The sequence below is a fragment of the Cryptomeria japonica genome, chromosome 3, assembly GCF_030272615.1.
Source record: "Cryptomeria japonica chromosome 3, Sugi_1.0, whole genome shotgun sequence".
Classification (NCBI taxonomy): Eukaryota; Viridiplantae; Streptophyta; class Pinopsida; order Cupressales; family Cupressaceae; genus Cryptomeria; species Cryptomeria japonica.
In genome coordinates, this window is record NC_081407.1 from 453,804,429 (window position 1) to 453,820,979 (window position 16,551).

Genomic DNA, 16,551 nt, shown 5'->3' on the forward strand with positions numbered 1-16,551 from the left:
TAAAAGAAATAAACAAGAAGTTGAGAGCAAACAAGCCAAGGAACTTATTTGTGGTCCTCCATAGCCCGCAAATCCTTTACAGGCTAGCCATGTTTTTGAGCACAAAATCATACACCTCAAGGACAATACTCTTGACATGGTATCGGTAAGTCAGGAAGGTACTCTTCTCATTCAGTTTCAATCTGTTGAGGATTGTTTGAGAGCCTGGAGGGTTTAAAAAAGGTTATTTGCTTTCCCCAACAAAATTTATTTGGACAAGGATCTCATGTGACTTCAAATAGAAGAACTCTAACAAGTGGATGCATAGGTTGTTGCTGCTAGGGAATATAACAAGTGGCCAGATATCTGTTAATACAGAGCAGAGATTTGTGATTCACATCTCAACTACTCTGCCCATCTCACCCACACTGTGACAAATTACCACTCTCTCCCTACCATTGCAGCAATATATGAGTTATTTTCTTGTGTCATTCGGAAAGCAACCCTTGACACTTCCCCATATTCTTCACCACCCCATGACCCCTTTTCTCCCACCTTTCTGGTTCTTGTGCAATGAATCGTTAGTTCATTGAAGAGCACTTCATGTATCAGGTGCTCCAGTTTGCTGTAACTCATGATCCCTGCTCCATACCCTCTACCTAAAGAGCCTACTTATATCTCCTTTGATGAAGAAACGTGAATTCCTTACCTCACAACAACTTCGATTCCTTCACACCCTTTACCATTCTCCCAAATCCTTCTATCATACCCTCCTCCCATGAAGTTCCCCCACCCCCAACATTGACCCTTCCAGCTTAGTCAATACACCGCCCCCCTCTATGACACTCCTGATCAGCCTAGCATTTATGTTTCATCTCCCCCCACTCATATTGTTTATTCTCTCCAAATCATGCTAGGAGGGCCTTTTAGAAGCTGAGTACAAACAAACTTGCTGTTCAGATGGATTCCAAGCCAAATTCTTTAAATATATGAGGTTGATCCTTTCGTCAAGAATTTCAATGAGGTTGTTTGTTTGGAAATTCCACATCCTAGTCATGGCACATCATCCTTCCCATCCATAAATCAAGAGACCACCTGGACCCAAACAACTATAATATTAACATGACTGAGTGTTCCTTTGCCAAGCTTTATGCCACTATGCTAGACATGAGGTTTTATGAGTACTTGAGATATATAGTTTGACAAAAAGAGGGCAAGCAAGTTTCATGAAATATATCCAAGCTATTGATCACATCTTCACACTCCAAATCATTATTAAGGAGGCTCACCAGCAGTCTTCTAAAGTCATCTATTCTTTTGTTGACTTTCAAATTGTCTTTGACTCTATTCTAAGAACTTGCTTTTTTAAAAGTTGTGTGAATGTGGCATCTCAAGCTCTTTTAAGCACCACCATCAAGGGACTCTACAAGACAGTATGTAGTTGGCTAGTTTCAAACTACCCATGGTTTGTCCCTATTTGGTATTTTCATTAGCAATCTTAAGGACTTCCCTCAACATCGCACTCATGTGGATGATGAATGTCTGTTCTATCATGTCTTGATTTTTGTACTTTTCTTTGTCAATAATGTTGTCCTGCTCTCTCTCCCCTTGGGGCTTGCAAAGCCAACTTCATGCTCTTGCTCAATTTTGTGAGCTTAAACAACTAGCAGTGAATCTTGATATAACCAAGGTTATGATCTTCAACGCAACTAAGGATGCTCTTTCCAAGTTCCAACTCTTTTGAAAGGGGATCCAATAGAGCTCATGGCATCCTATATATACGTGTGTGTTCAGTTCACTAGACCTTCATTCAATTTAAGACCTACATTGTAGTTACACCTGTGCAAAGGTTATGCATCTCTATGTCCCAGAATGACAATGTTTTTAGACACACTTCTAATATGTGCCTATTTGATGCAATTATTAGATCCATAGTTCTATATGGTTTGGAGGCTTAGGATCCCAACTAGAGATTTCATTGACTAGAGATTTCATTGACTAGTCCTGTGCAAAGGTTATGCATCTCTACGTCCCAGAATGACAATGTTTTTAGACACACTTCTAATATGTGCCTCTTTGATGCAATTATTAGATCCATAGTTCTATATGGTTTGGAGGCTTAGGATCCCAACTAGAGATTCATTGACTAGTCCTGAATTGAGATGGTCCAAATGCTCATGCTACAACATTTGATTTAATGGAAGCAGATCATCCATTCATGTGCTTTCAAGCTGAATTTAGTGCCTATCACCTATGTCTCAAGTGTCTTGTCAAGCTCACTTTCTGCATTCATTGGCTCATTGGTTGATTCTACTTTTAGGCATATGAGATACCTTGACTTAGCCCTCTACACATTTGAAACAACTGCCTCTATTGGTCCCACAAAACATCAAAGATGTCAACATGCCAAGTCCATATTATTCTATCAATCCATTGAATCTATAGCAACTAATTCCTTCCTGTCAACTATTCCCTAAACACTCCTCCAGCACTTCTTCCCTTGAAGGTGGTTCTCATTCAAGTATTCAAAGTTGATCTCTATCAGTAGTATATCCAATACACTTAGACCTCTCCTCCTCAACCTCTCAATCCCAACTCACCTTCTATATCAAGCATTTCCTCCAAATCATGAATGGCATCTCAACCTATCTATCTCCTATGTCATTGTCACATGGGTTGAGGATTCCCCTTTGTGAGATGAGTACTTCCCCCCACCTTCAGATTGGGAAGGACCATCATATCCCGCATGAGGATATGATTTGCCATTTTTGCTCCTTTCCAGATTTAGAGATGGAGGAGCACTTTGTTTTCAAATGCAGCATAACAAGATATGGTGGAGATATCAATGCTCGTACATAGACCCTTATGGCTACTTTCTTCCATGACCCAAATCAATGTTGTTTAGCTCTATCCTTGAGGGAGGTTATCATCTTCAAGTGTAGGGCTTTACAAGAGACCCCCATGACCACCAAGCTGATCACCTCTATCTTTCAACGATTACCTAGTACTGGGGGCATTAGGTGCTCTTGGCATACCATGGATTTTCACATAGCTAATAGCAAATGAGTGAGATGCTGTAATTCTGTATACATTATCTCTACACAAGATTAGACCAAAGCACAATTCTCTGATCCAAGGCACCATCTCATACAATGTAATGGTCCCAATTGAAAACTCACATTCAAGCATGCATCACCAATTTCTTTCCTACCTAGAGTAGCATCTTAGATGGTGGAAGGTCTTCAGCGATGTTTACAAACAATGCTCTTCATGCCCCCCAAGGATCTCCAATCCCTATCCTCTTTCCCCAGTGTTGTGACCATTTCACACATCGCCCCATTTGAAATGGGGACCCCCTCTTTTTGCTCCTTTTTTTGCTCGCCTTTCGCTTCGTTTTTTTTAGGGTTTTGTTAGTCAGTCAGTTGTCTGGATTTAGGGTCAAGCCTTAGGGTTTTAATTGCCGTCTTTCAGGACAGAATCCAGTCAATTTTGAGAGCTTTTGAGCTTCCTTTTGTAGGATGCAATTTTGAATGAAATGAATTCGCCAGAGTGGTCTATTTTCAATTGGAATTTTTGAGTGCTGAGCTTAAATTTGTCTAAGTGTTGATGATGAAATGTGAATTTTTGTCCAATTGAGTAATTTGGACCAAATTTTGACTTTTTTTGATTTTTGATCCCGGGCATTGGGAATGATTTGTTTTTGCCTCGTGAAGTGATTAAATGTGCAAAATCGTGATATTTTGACCTGTAGGAGCAAAATCGCTCCTGTCCCTTAGTGAAGGACCGGAGCTAGTTTTCAAATATCTTACTGTCCCTGCAGAGTCAAGATGAATTTCGAATTGCAAGTGATGAAGAATGGCGTGATCTTTCCGTTGAATATAAATTGAAGAATTTCACGAACACGAAATGCCTCCAGGAGTCAAAATCGCTCCTGTCCCTCAGTGAAGGACTGGAGCTACAAATCAAATATTACCTTGTCCTTGCAGGATTTTAATGATTTGACGATTTGAAGAGGTCCAAGGAGATATGTTTTATCAAATGAATATAACTTGAAGTGCCGTCATGAAGGAGAATGACCCAGAATGCCAAAATCGCTCCTGTCCCTCAGTCAGGGACCAGGGCGAAGTTCTTTGTAGCTCCCGTCCCTCTCCCAGGGACCAGAGCGAAGTTCTTCATAAGGCAAAATCCAGACGAAAATCAAGCAAGTTATAAGTTTGAAGGCAAGAAAGGAGATGAATTGAACCCATTGAAGACAAATTGAAGATTATCAAACATCAACATGGGACCTAAATACCTAAGTTCGCTCCTGTCCCTCAGGGAGGGACCAGAGCGATTTTTACTTTAGATGATTTTCTTGCTCAATTTGAATGGACCCCAAGGCATGGGTGAATGGAATGGAATATTACGAATCCGTTGAAGATAGTTTTCGAAGATGATAAAGTGAAATGAAGCCCACAAGGCCAGGATCGCTCCTGTCCCTCTCCAAGGGACCAGGGCGATATAATGATTATACTATCGTTCCTCCAAATTCAAGACTTTCTAAGACGGAGAGCAAGGTGGCAAGGACGTCTTAAGGCATCTCCATCAAGCACAAAGCATCAAGGGTCGTCAACGTTGAAAGATTTGTACAAAATACCCTAGTTCACTCCTGTCCCTCAGGAAGGGACCAGAGCGAAATTTGCATAAAGGCATAGATTTCGAAAGTTAAACAAGCATCAAGTGACCAAGAAGGATCAAGGGACTACGTTTTACCCAAGGAAGACGATTGCAAGTTGGAGAATGCAAGCATGAACCCAAAAACTTGAAGTTCGCTCCTGTCCCTCAGGAAGGGACCAGAGCGATATTGAATATATTGACCAATTCATGCAAAAATCACGTTAAGTCAAGACTTTACAAGGTCGTAAAAGGTTCAAGGCGTCCTTTGAAGGTCATATACCAAGGTGTTGAACGTTAAAATGCTACCAATTTGTACAGAAGGCCTATATCGCTCCTGTCCTTTGGACAAGGACCAAAGCGATTTTTATTAAAATACCAATGTTCCCTCAAAACCAAGACAAGGCAAGGATAGGCAACGTCAAAGATGCTATTTGGAAGGTGATGAACGAAGAACCAAGATCAAAAGTTTGCAAATTTGACCAAGGACACAAGGATCGCTCCTGTCCCTCTCCAAGGGACCAGAGCGATATTAATCATATTGGCTAAATCTCTCAAAATCACGTGAGGTCAAGGTTTTTGCGGATCACACAAGGTCTAAGGCATCATAACAAGGTGATATGCAAAAGGGTTAAACGTTAAATGATCATCAAATTGAACAAAGAGGCTATATCGCTCCTGTCCCTCAGGAAGGGACCAGAGCGATTTGCATAGGATCCTTCATTTTCCTTCAAATGCATGTCAGGGCAAGTTCACGCAAGATCAAGGATGTCCTTTAAAAGGCAATGAACAAGGAACCAAGGTTGAAGAATGATGCGTTTTAGCTAGAGCTTCAAGATCGCTCCTGTCCCTCTCCAAGGGACAAGGGCGATGATCCTTCCAACGTCTAAATACCTTATGGAATTCAAGCGAAATGAAAGTGGAATGAGAGAATAGCATTGTTTGTCCTTCACAAAGATGATTGAGGCTCGAATTTACAAAGGTCAAGGAGAAATTATGAGGATCGCTCCTGTCCCTCTCCAAGGGACCAGGGCGATATCACATTTAAAGACATTTCTTCGCACAAACAAGTCAATCAAACTCGAAGGACCCAGCTAAAATGTCGATTTGAACGTGGAAATGAAGACTTTGGACGTCAAAAAATGCAAAGACCAAGACCAAATTGATGGATCGCTCCTGTCCCTCAGTCAAGGACCAGGGCGATGAGGTATGTATATTTCATTTTCAAATTTTGGCGCCCAAAACAAACATTTTTTTTATTTATTTAAATGCTAAAATTCGATAAAGTTTGAAAATCCAATTAAAATGGCATTTAAATATTGCGCTTGGTATTAATTAATTATTTTGCCTTGTAAAAATCGAAATTTATTAATTAAAAATGAAGGCATTTAATAATTAATTATTAATTTAATAAAAAATCAAAGGGAGCGCTTGGTATTTTATTGTTTTATGAAGGTCGGCCCTTGTTATTTGTTTAAAAAAAATCGTTTAAATTGCCTTATTGTTTACCAAGTCGGCCTATATGAGGGTGAGAGGTAAGCGCTATAAAAGGAGGGTGAAAATCTTCATTTTCACATTATCATTTTTGCCATTTCACATGCGATTTGGAAGACAAAAGGAGAAGTGCGAAATTGAGTTCAAGTGCAAATTTCATTTCAAGTTAGGGGGTGCGAATTCATATCCAAAGTAAGGCGCAAACGTCATCCAAGGAGGTGCGAACTAGGTTTTCACTTGAGCGAATTGATAAAGGATCAATCATTTATTTGAAGATCACGTTAAAATATCAATTTTGCCTAGGCGAATTTTGTTCATTTGCATTCTAGAGTTAGCTCTCTATTAAGGTATGGCGATTTTTGCTTTATTGTTTTAATTTTGATCGTTGATCGTCATAGCTTAAATTTTGAATTTTGAATTCCTAGCTCAATCGTTTTATTTTAGGAAATGATAACTCAAAGACTTATCATGAAGTTTCCTAAAATATTCTCTAATCTATGTTATTTATTGCAAAATCTAGCTTCTCATTATGAAATGTTGTGTAGGTATGGCAACCCCGAAGGCGGGAGCATCCACCAGTCGTTCAGCTCTCATGAAAGAAGATCAGAAGACCGAAGAAGTGGAGACCAAGATCGTGTCGAAGTGGAGCAACATTGGAGATACTAACTTGGGTAACTTCAGCACGAAGAAGTTTCGAGAGGTCCCTTACATTGGCAAGCCATCACCTGTCGCCCGGAGAATAATCGAGAGTGGCATCATTAAGGCGGCCGGCTTTCCTCCAGCTATTCAGTGCCATGAGTTGATGATCGAGTGTGCTCGTCATTATGATCCACAGTCCAGGACGATCGTGTCCAATGAGGGAAACACTTTGGCGTACCTTTCAGAGGAAGCTATAAGTGAAGCTTTCCATCTTCCAGAGCACAGGGACATGATATATAAGAGCTTAGAAGGAGCCAGGTCAATGTACGAAGATGATCCAGATGCTTGTCTAAGCATAATCAATAAGAACTGGTTACTCAAGAGTCGTCCCCGTCTGAGCAAGGTCCCGAACACACCGCACAGGATTGATTTCCAGGAGGAGTACAGAGATTTGATTACCATGCTCAACCGAGTTACAAGAGCCCCTCACGCCTTCTATTTTGAGAAGTGGATGTTTTACTTCATCCAGGTGATCGTTCAAGGGAAAGGTACGATACATTGGGCTAGGATGATTAGCCATTGCTTGGACGTACAGTTGAGGAGACTCAAGGCTAATAAGTCCTTCCACATGAATTCATACGTCATCTATGCATTGATCAGGAGTTTTGAATACGCAGGACTACCTCACAGAGGAGTGATTGGAAGAGGACCCGGCGAGGTCAGAGCTTGCGATTCCTATGCCCACTTGCATCATCCGCCAGGAAGTAACTACAAGTTAGTTAATGATACCTTCACGATGAACATCACAAGGACGTTGCAAGGTGGAATTCACAACAGGTTATCTCAGGATGCACAGGAATTCATAAAGAGGTACGGTGCTTGGTTCATTCAGTTTCCCAAGTTCACTTATATTAGAGTGCATGGATGTCCTTTACCACCATACATGTTGCCGAGATATCCGACAGACAGAATTGTGTTACTTGAAGTAACAAGACAGTTGGCAGCATATGCGAGGGCATTCAGACACAGACATCAGAATGGAGTTCCAGTACCTATCATTTTGGGCAATTCAGTTGAGGTATGTCCTAATGCTTTAGCCATGGATGACGCAGAGAAGGAGTTAGCCTTGTATTCTTTTTCATCTTTTGCTTTGAGAGAAAACTTTGATCCACATGGACATTTAGAGGAGACAGTCGGCAGAAAGTTTAGGCATGAGTACCAAATAGAAGATTTTATGATGAATCTCTTAGATGATCTTGAAGTGAAACGGAAAATGCATTCTAGATTGCCTTTGGATTTCATCAGGAAATGCAGGATTTATAGAGTGGCCGACCAAGCTCAGGACAGTGGCAGACATATCCAGTCATCCTATGATCGAGAAAGCAAAACAATAAGGTTGGATTGGAATGAGCCCGAGGTCGTGGATTTAGATACTTTGATGGCACCAGTCTTGTCTTGTACTCGCAGATGGGTTGACGTACAGCATCAGAAGTTGAGAGAACAAGGCATAGCTATGTCTTTCACTTTGGAAGAGAAGCCTACCGAAGGTGGAGCTAGTGTGAGTGAAGGCAATCCTAATCCTAGAAATTCAGGTGAAGGTAACCATCGATGTGCCAGTGAGGGCAATCTCCATCCAAGAGGTTCGAAGAGGAAAGAGAGACCTGGAAAGAGAGAATCTTCCAAGAAGAAACAAGAGGCTAACAGAGATCGATCATCCGGTACTTCTTCTAGACCTGAGAAGAGAACAATTCAAGTGGAAGAATCCATGGAGTCTATGGTACAGAATGACAGGCAGGAAGGAGGACAGGCCCAGCATGGTTCACCAGATGGATCTCTCCAGGACTATGAGTTAGATGAAGATAAAGAAGACAATGAAATGACATCTCCTCCCAGACAAGAGGAAATAGTGCACAAAGAGATTCAAGTTCAAGAAACAAGATCGATTATCCCAGATTGGTTGAAGGAAAGATTAACCAAGGTGATCGTAGTAGAGGACGAGGACAGTGCAATTGATTTAGAGAGTCTTGTTGGACGTTCACACGAAGTAACAGAGAAGAGAAAGGCTACCGAGATGTCCAAGATGATTCGAGATGAGACTGGATCCAGAAAACTGCAGATAGCTACACCAGCAGTAGACAAATATGAAGGTGAGATCCTAGCAGAGGAATATGACATACAGACATTTGAGTTAGGACCATCTACAGCCGAGCAGACTTTAGATGATGCTACCGACTCATTTGAGGCATTGAAAGACAAGCTTAGAGAAGAAATGGAGAAGAATAGAAAGCTTGAGAGAGAGGTCGGTGCATGGAGGACATATTTCAGTCACATCAACGAACCTTTGGGACGTCAGGATCCAGCTAGATCACCAGTGCAAGCACTTCCACTTCAATCAATCAATGAAGCAGAAAGATTCAGGAACATGGTCCAACGTACAAGTAATTGGATGGATAGATCTCATACAGTGGCCATAGAATTTGTAACAAGGATGATGAAGATTATTCATCAAGCTATCCAAGTTCTTGAGATAATCCACAATTTGATGATAACAGTAGCTGCATTTGCCCATACCAAGGATGTCGTCATTCCTGTCTTGAAGGTAATTAGACACACATCAAGGAAAGTTTTAGCGCAAGAGAAGATCTTGGATGGAGAATCTCACAGTTTGTTTCAGTGGTCAACCTTACTCCATATGAAGAGTGTTTTCTTCGAGGACATCAGTGTTAGATGTGGCCAAATTGAGGAGGTGATCAATCCGATCCAGGACAGAGTATTTGAGGTACTTCGTACCATTCTTGGCAGAAGGATTGAGGTCGAGACAGATGTGGATATGCAGGAGTTAGAGGATAGAATCAAGGTCATCTTTTGCAAGGACGCAAATGTTACAGATGAGCAATATGATCAAATGTTTGCCACCATGCTCCTGATTGAAAGAACAAAGGAACTTGAATCTACTTGGGACGCAGCTCTTCTAGATGCATTCGATCAGGTCATCCACTTGGAAGAGAGTATGAAGAATCTTCCCGAGATTCCAATTGCAGAAATCGAAGGAATCGTGACACGATTCATTGCATATGCCAAAAAAGAACATTGGAAAGGGAATAAGATTCTAGATGAAAGGTTGTTATAGATGACATGGCATCTTATTTGTCATTGGTTTATGTCTCCTAGATTTTTGTGCCAAATTTAATATTTGGCTATGTATTTAATATTGTTCAGTAAAAAGGAGGCCATTTGTAACAAACCCTAATTAGGGTTTAGGTGTCATGATCTTGACCATTGATCTACTTTCGATCTGGACCTTTCATTGTAATTGGGGATGCTATTTATACCCCCATTTTTCATTTCATTTAGAAATAGTCAATAGTTAGATATCAGAGAGTTTGTTGTATTAGAGAGATTAGAGCTAGAAGCAATTTTATTTTGTAGCAAGATTGAGTTTTGAAGAGAGGAATTCAAGCAATTGTTGTACATGATGACTTGGAAATCAATAAAATATTGAAGTTATGGTGTTTTGTTGCAACTTTCTTAGTTATCTTCATGGTTGTTTAATTTACTTGAATCATGCTCAATCAAAGCAGTGTGTTAATTTGAAGGACATAGTGTGAGACTTGATCTTTGGTAGGATTCGTAATCCAAACCACTAGCTTCTTGCTGATTGTAGGAACGCCTTGCGTGGTCGACTGGAGAATACCTTGAATCCCTTAATCTTCAATCATTATTGTATCTTGGATATGTACTTTCGTGGTAGTGTCCTTGATCTTTGATGCATTGAATATCATTTTGTTACCTTAGAAGATCGCACTAATTTCAATTGAGTTGTTATCTTATGGCAAAATTGAAGTTGGTTGAATCTTGCCAAGTCTTGTCCATACAAAATCATTCTTAGGGTTAGATTAGATTAGACTTCTTGAAAACCCTAATCTTTTGTTATTTTTGAATAGTTTCTTAGTTTAGTAAATCTTTAGCTTCCGGAATATGTAAGACCCCTTGAAGGAAACAGCAAATCACATCATACCGCTGGAAGCTTGTCCACACGTAGAGACCCTACTAACCAGAACCTTGGAGTCTTCCTAACTGATCCTTTATGCGAATCTTCAGCAGTTAGAGGCTTTTTCTCAAGAGAGGATAAGATGCCTATTGGTATTTTATTCTGTGTATGATGGTGTATAAAATACACGTCAACACCCAGGCAACTATACAAGGGACATCATGAATCTTGCATTGGCATCTTCATTGTTATCAAGGGTATAGGCTCTTCTTCTAGTGATAAAAGTTAGAACTAATCACCCAATAGTTTGGCATCCTTCGCTCTATCTTCTTTGACAATAAGTCCTCAATCATCTCTCTTGAATTTTTTGAATTATTTGCTGGTCTCACAAAGCCTTTCCCTTCTAATAGGACTAGTGTTCTTTAGCTTTTTTGAAACCTCTTTTTGGGTCCATCTTGCTATTGTCTCTAGTTGTATTTTTTAGTCCGATTGATCACTTATTGAACTTCTTTCCTTCTTTCTTTCTTTCTTTCTTAATGTTTGGTTTTTTTGTAGTTCCAATACCAACATCCTTTCTTTTAGCATTTACAATATTTACTCCTCTAATGCATTTGGCATCACAGTAAGATCCCTGCCTAGTTTTATCTTCAATGGCACCTTTGTACACCCTTGGAAGCCCTTGCGCAATGTTTTTCCCCTTAGACTTCTCAGCTTTGCATTATTGTTCCAACTTGGCTATTTGTATTGGTTTCTAGAACAAATGTGTTGGTGGTCCCTAGCTGTTTTGTGTTTTCAAATATGGTTTTTCCCCCGTGGGATCTCTCTAGGTTTCTCTTCCTAGAACTTTCTATTGTAAACTGGTATACTCTTGAGTCCCATCGACATACATTTGGTCATCCATGGACATTAATATAATCTCTTTTCTTTCTTTTCTACTTGGAGGCATTACCAATTTAATTGCCAATGCAGTTATCTGCTTAGCCCCTTAGTCCCCAAAATCTTCTGTTGCTAATTTGAAAGCTTAAGCAAAGAAACTTCTCAACAAAGTCCAAAAACATGATTATATCTCAAGTATTCCACTCTCCCCACCTTCAATTTACAAAAGCTTTTGTAGACCTACCATGAATAAGTCATTTGAACCATAGATTTAAAACTTGTCAAATGCTCAACTAACTCTCCAATACTCACACACCAAAGATGAATAGCAAGTACCTCACCTAAAAACTCACGAGTCCACATATAAAACAAGGCCACCATATGAAGAAAAAAAACATCCGCAATTGAAACGTAGTTTTGCCCTTCATTTAGTCACTATTTTGCTCTTTCATGCTTTATTGCTTCATGCATACACGCGTTTTCCCACTTCTAAGTTGATACAAAGTGATTATTATCAGATTTGAAGCTTTTGAAGGGATTTGAACAAATTTGACAGGCATGCGATTAGTTGTTTTGGTTTTTGTTTTAGGTTTGAAGTTTGTTTCTTCCATTTGAGCTCTAATCTAGGGTTTCTAAGCTTCTTTTAGCATTTTCCTTCTTTATTTGCTAGGGTTTCAATGAATTTAATTTTTTTCTTTTTTGCTAGGCTTTGCAATGATATAGAAAATGGTATTCTCCAATAGGCGTACTAACAAGTATAGGGACCTCGAGTTGAAGCATGTCAAACTATGTTCAAAGTCAAGAATTGTATTACGAAACTAAGATGATATTGATACAAGTGGAGGCATTAAATGCCTCAATTTCCACCTTGCATGAATCCTTCATTGAGATGTATAGTTTTACAATCAAACCTGCAATTAATGAGAGTTGAGTACTCTCCTTGCTCTCTAAGAGGAGAAAGAATGTAGAAAGATGAGGGCAGTTGCATTTGCAATGAGTTCTCCACTAATTTGGAAACTAACTTGGTAGACCCTTGTCTAGCCCATCCAAAAGAAAAAGTTGAAGTTGATTACATTCACAAGGCTTTTTTGTTCCTTGCAAAACTCCTAGGTGCAACCTTCACTCTAAGGTACTGCTTGGAATCATGAGAAGCACCTTGAAGCAAAAACGGTTGGCAAAAATTTGTGAAATTATATTAAATACCATTCCGTGTGGCAAGAAGCTCATGCTAGGAAACATTGATTAATACACTGACCACTGTAGAGAAAGGGATGTATGCTCACAAATCAAACTTTGCAAGTGTAAGAATTAATACGGGAAAATCAGTGAACAAAATAAAAAAACAGAGATCACAAATAAAGGGTCCAATACTCATAAGAATTCTACCATTTTCAGAAATTCACTTTTGCAAAGAGTATAAAGTTAAAATCATAATATAAAAAAAAGATAGAATGATTCTAAAAGGCCCATAAAAATTGCTTACTTGTCCCTAAATCCAATCTACAAGCACTAAATAAATTAAGAGGATAATATCCCATCCATTACACTATATCAAATTTAAATTGTTTGAAAATTGAATGAGAATACTTGAAAATAGGATTAGGAGATCAAATATTACAAATGAAAGTATGCCCTACCATTTGTTCTAGCATAACTTACAATTTAAAAGATTTACATCAATGTGACATACATATACACCGACTCCATCAACATGCAAAGCAATCACCAACTTGTTTAACGCTTCAGGATGCCAAGAACATGTAATGCATTAGTTCCAAAAAACAAGCAATTCTTACCTGGAAGTGCAAACTACTCAAGCAACGGCCAATTTGTCGAAACAAGGGTACCATACACCGCTGAAATTCAGCTTCCTGAGTAGCCTCCAAAATTTCTTCTAATTCTCCTAGGAACATAACCTCCTTTTGACTATTCGTAACTGGCCAGTACTTCAACAACCCTCTGATGACAGTGTCTGCCAGCTTGAAATCTTTCTCAACGAATTGTGTGATGCAATAGGATAGCTGCTGATGGTATATCGACACACACTTAGGTTTATGCAATGGAATCAACACCCGTACAAGAAAAAGCTTGTGTTCCTCCTTCAATGGCAATGCAAATCCATTGATTATGCTACCTAGAATCTCCAGAAGTTCAGCTATTCCGCTATATCTTTCAGTCTCAAATACAAATCGGTAAAAGATATTATTGATAGCTTTCCGTATGAAAGGCCTGTGTACCATGAACTTTCCATATATGCGGTGCAATATCGTTTTCAAGTATTCCCTCTCTCTTGGGTCTTCAGAATCAAAGAGATCCAGTAACTTCAATACAAAGGAATGATCAATATACCTCTTTGCCAATTTTGCATCTGTCTCAGATGATGCTATAAATCTCACGAAGAATTCATAAACTATTTGCAGGTGTGACCATGCTGGCTCCATCGCAGGCTCTTCCTCTTCCTGATCAAAAACTTCTAGCACTTTACTTTCCCGAGAAGAGGGGGGTAGTGTTCTGAACAAATTCACAGCAACCATCTTTGTGATTTCCTGCATCATAGGCTCAGTAAATTTGCCAGTGCCAGATGATAAGTAGTCGACAAGTTCAAGCAAAGTCTGCCGTTTAATATCTTTTTCCTTAATATTTTTGGTGGAGTCTGTGAAGTCAAATAAAACACGGCAAATATTTAACTTTTTTATGAATAAATTTTGCTTCTCCGAACTTGGCACGTCCCTGAAAGACGGCAATGACTCATAAGAAACTGTATTCTGATTTCCAACTATGGGAAAGGTAGTAGAAGGCAATTTCTTTGATTGATTCGAGGAAGACGGTGCTGATGAGTTGGCCCATGTTGATGCGTTGTTATTGCGCTGAACAGCTGCATCAGCATTTCCTGCTTGGGCTGTAGGTGACCGTCCCCTTCCATTGTTTGGAATAGCACTTGGAGCGCCACCCCCTCCAATGGCTCCAGTTGATATAAAACCTCCATTTCCTCCTGAGGCAGTACTTCCCACCTCATTGTTTTCAGAAGACTTAGATGACTTGCGAGGAAGCCTGCCCAGTATTTGTTTAAACATACCGAGAATTCTACCCACACCACTAACTCCAGCTCGAAAATTGGGAGCCAGCTTCTAACCCCGCAATGCCAAACCCAGAGCGAAGATGCTCTAGAAATGCACAATGGCGGCATAACACTCTGGCTTTTACCTTGCGTGTATCCAACTACACATCCAATAACATGTACAAAACTTTCTCAAACATCAAGCTGAAAACTTGTCAGTGTTTTCAAATTCAGCATTCCCTGGGAAACCAATTGTGCCAATTTACACTTCAGTTCAAAACACATTTTTGAAAAGTAAAATGGAACGATATAAAAATGTCGTGATCATCAGTCTAATTTTCCAAATTTTAAAACAAGCATTTTTTTTGTTGGCGGGATCGAAAATTCAAGGCTTTAGGAAAACAAGATAAATTAAAGTTCTAGAAAAGAAAAGACTCGCATGCCTGATGTGCTGAACAAAATCTCCAACCACAAAGCTACCGTTGCTGATATATGCATCAACCGAGGCAAAATACCAACGTATTTTCCGCCAAAACAAACTTTTAATGTGCCAATAAATCCGATAATCTTTACTTAGAAATGTACATCAGGGTACCGCACTATTAGTTTTTTTAATTTGGCGCAGCCTATCTCAAACCGAGGCCTTAATTTTGCTTGCGATAGAAGACGCTACAATGGCACTTGAACTCAGATAAGCTTTGATGTCAAAATTGGGCCCTGGGATGTCAAAATAATTTGAGCGGGCACTGCAAAAATGCCAACAAGTCCCAGCAGTTTTACTTTAAAACCTCTGATCATCTGCATTCAAACTTTGAATTTCAAAGCAGCATCCAATGCTATGACAACGTGAAATTAAGATATACCACTTACCAGTAAGGACCGTCCAAATCCAACGGCGGCACGCCCTTTAATTACGTCTTCCTGAAGAAAACATTCCAAACCTTCGCCGTCACACAAGCGGCCTAAGCTATAGACAGCATTTTCTGATGAATTTCAGTCTTGGATAGGATGATTCGACCCCGCGACCTACTGAAAGTCATAAACGGGAGGCCATTGTCGGCAGAGAGATGGAGGTGTAAAGAATAAAGGGCGGGAGCTAAAACCCTTTCCACAGTCCAGAAGAGTTGAAAGAAAAAGGCAGGTTGAAATGAAAAAAGCGGAAGATAGATACTTACCTTCCCTGTCTTCAAAAGAGGGGAACAACTAGTAACTACTAATCTCATTTTCAGTCCACCTCAATTCATTGCAAGCTGGGCACACTTCCAACCACAAGCAAAAGTTTTCTTAAATAGTTTTAAATAAATTTATTTTGTTAGAGCCCTCGAGTATAGCCCTCATGTCTTATTGAACAATAAAGAAATGAGCTTCCTTTGACCTTGCTTTTAAGAAACGTATAAACATTGTGAGGGAATAAAATCCCTCTCACATAAATCTAGGCTAAATAAACAATAATGATAGATAATTACTATTAAATGTATTGGAGAGAAGTTCTTAGCTTTAAAATTGATTATAGAACAATAGTGTCAAAAGTTGTGTAGAATTGATGTGTCATTATTAGATAATTATTTGGCATTATATGATTGATTCAAATTTTTTGATATCTTAAAAAAGTTACAATTTATTCTCAAGTGTTATAAGTTTGATTTTGAATGTCACAGATTTGATTTATCACGTTGATATGACATGTATTGTAAGGGGTTTATATGGTGGAATAAGCACCTAAAAACTATTCGATTTCATCTTCTAAATAGCTAAATTTGTTAAGGTGGGGTCATGGATTTAATCAAAGTGTGTTCTGATGATTTCCACCTTGTAAATTGCATGTGATCTCCCCATAAAATTCAAGTGCATATTAGATGCC

At 39.4% G+C, this 16,551-nt stretch overlaps 1 protein-coding gene across 1 annotated transcript in view; it reads right to left on the minus strand.

Moving 5' to 3' along the window:
* The window catches only part of LOC131067491 (serine/threonine protein phosphatase 2A 59 kDa regulatory subunit B' gamma isoform), a 68,895-nt gene extending 52,932 nt beyond the window's left edge, over positions 1 to 15,963 (minus strand). Inside the window, exons 1-3 of the mRNA XM_058002837.2 lie at positions 15,561 to 15,963; positions 15,134 to 15,436; positions 13,429 to 14,930 (exon numbers count right to left, since the gene is read on the minus strand). Coding sequence (XP_057858820.1) covers positions 13,429 to 14,706 — 1,278 coding nt within the window. The 5' untranslated portion in view covers positions 14,707 to 14,930; positions 15,134 to 15,436; positions 15,561 to 15,963. The remainder of the gene's footprint in view (positions 1 to 13,428; positions 14,931 to 15,133; positions 15,437 to 15,560) is intronic.
* Between the last annotated feature and the right edge of the window lie 588 nt (positions 15,964 to 16,551).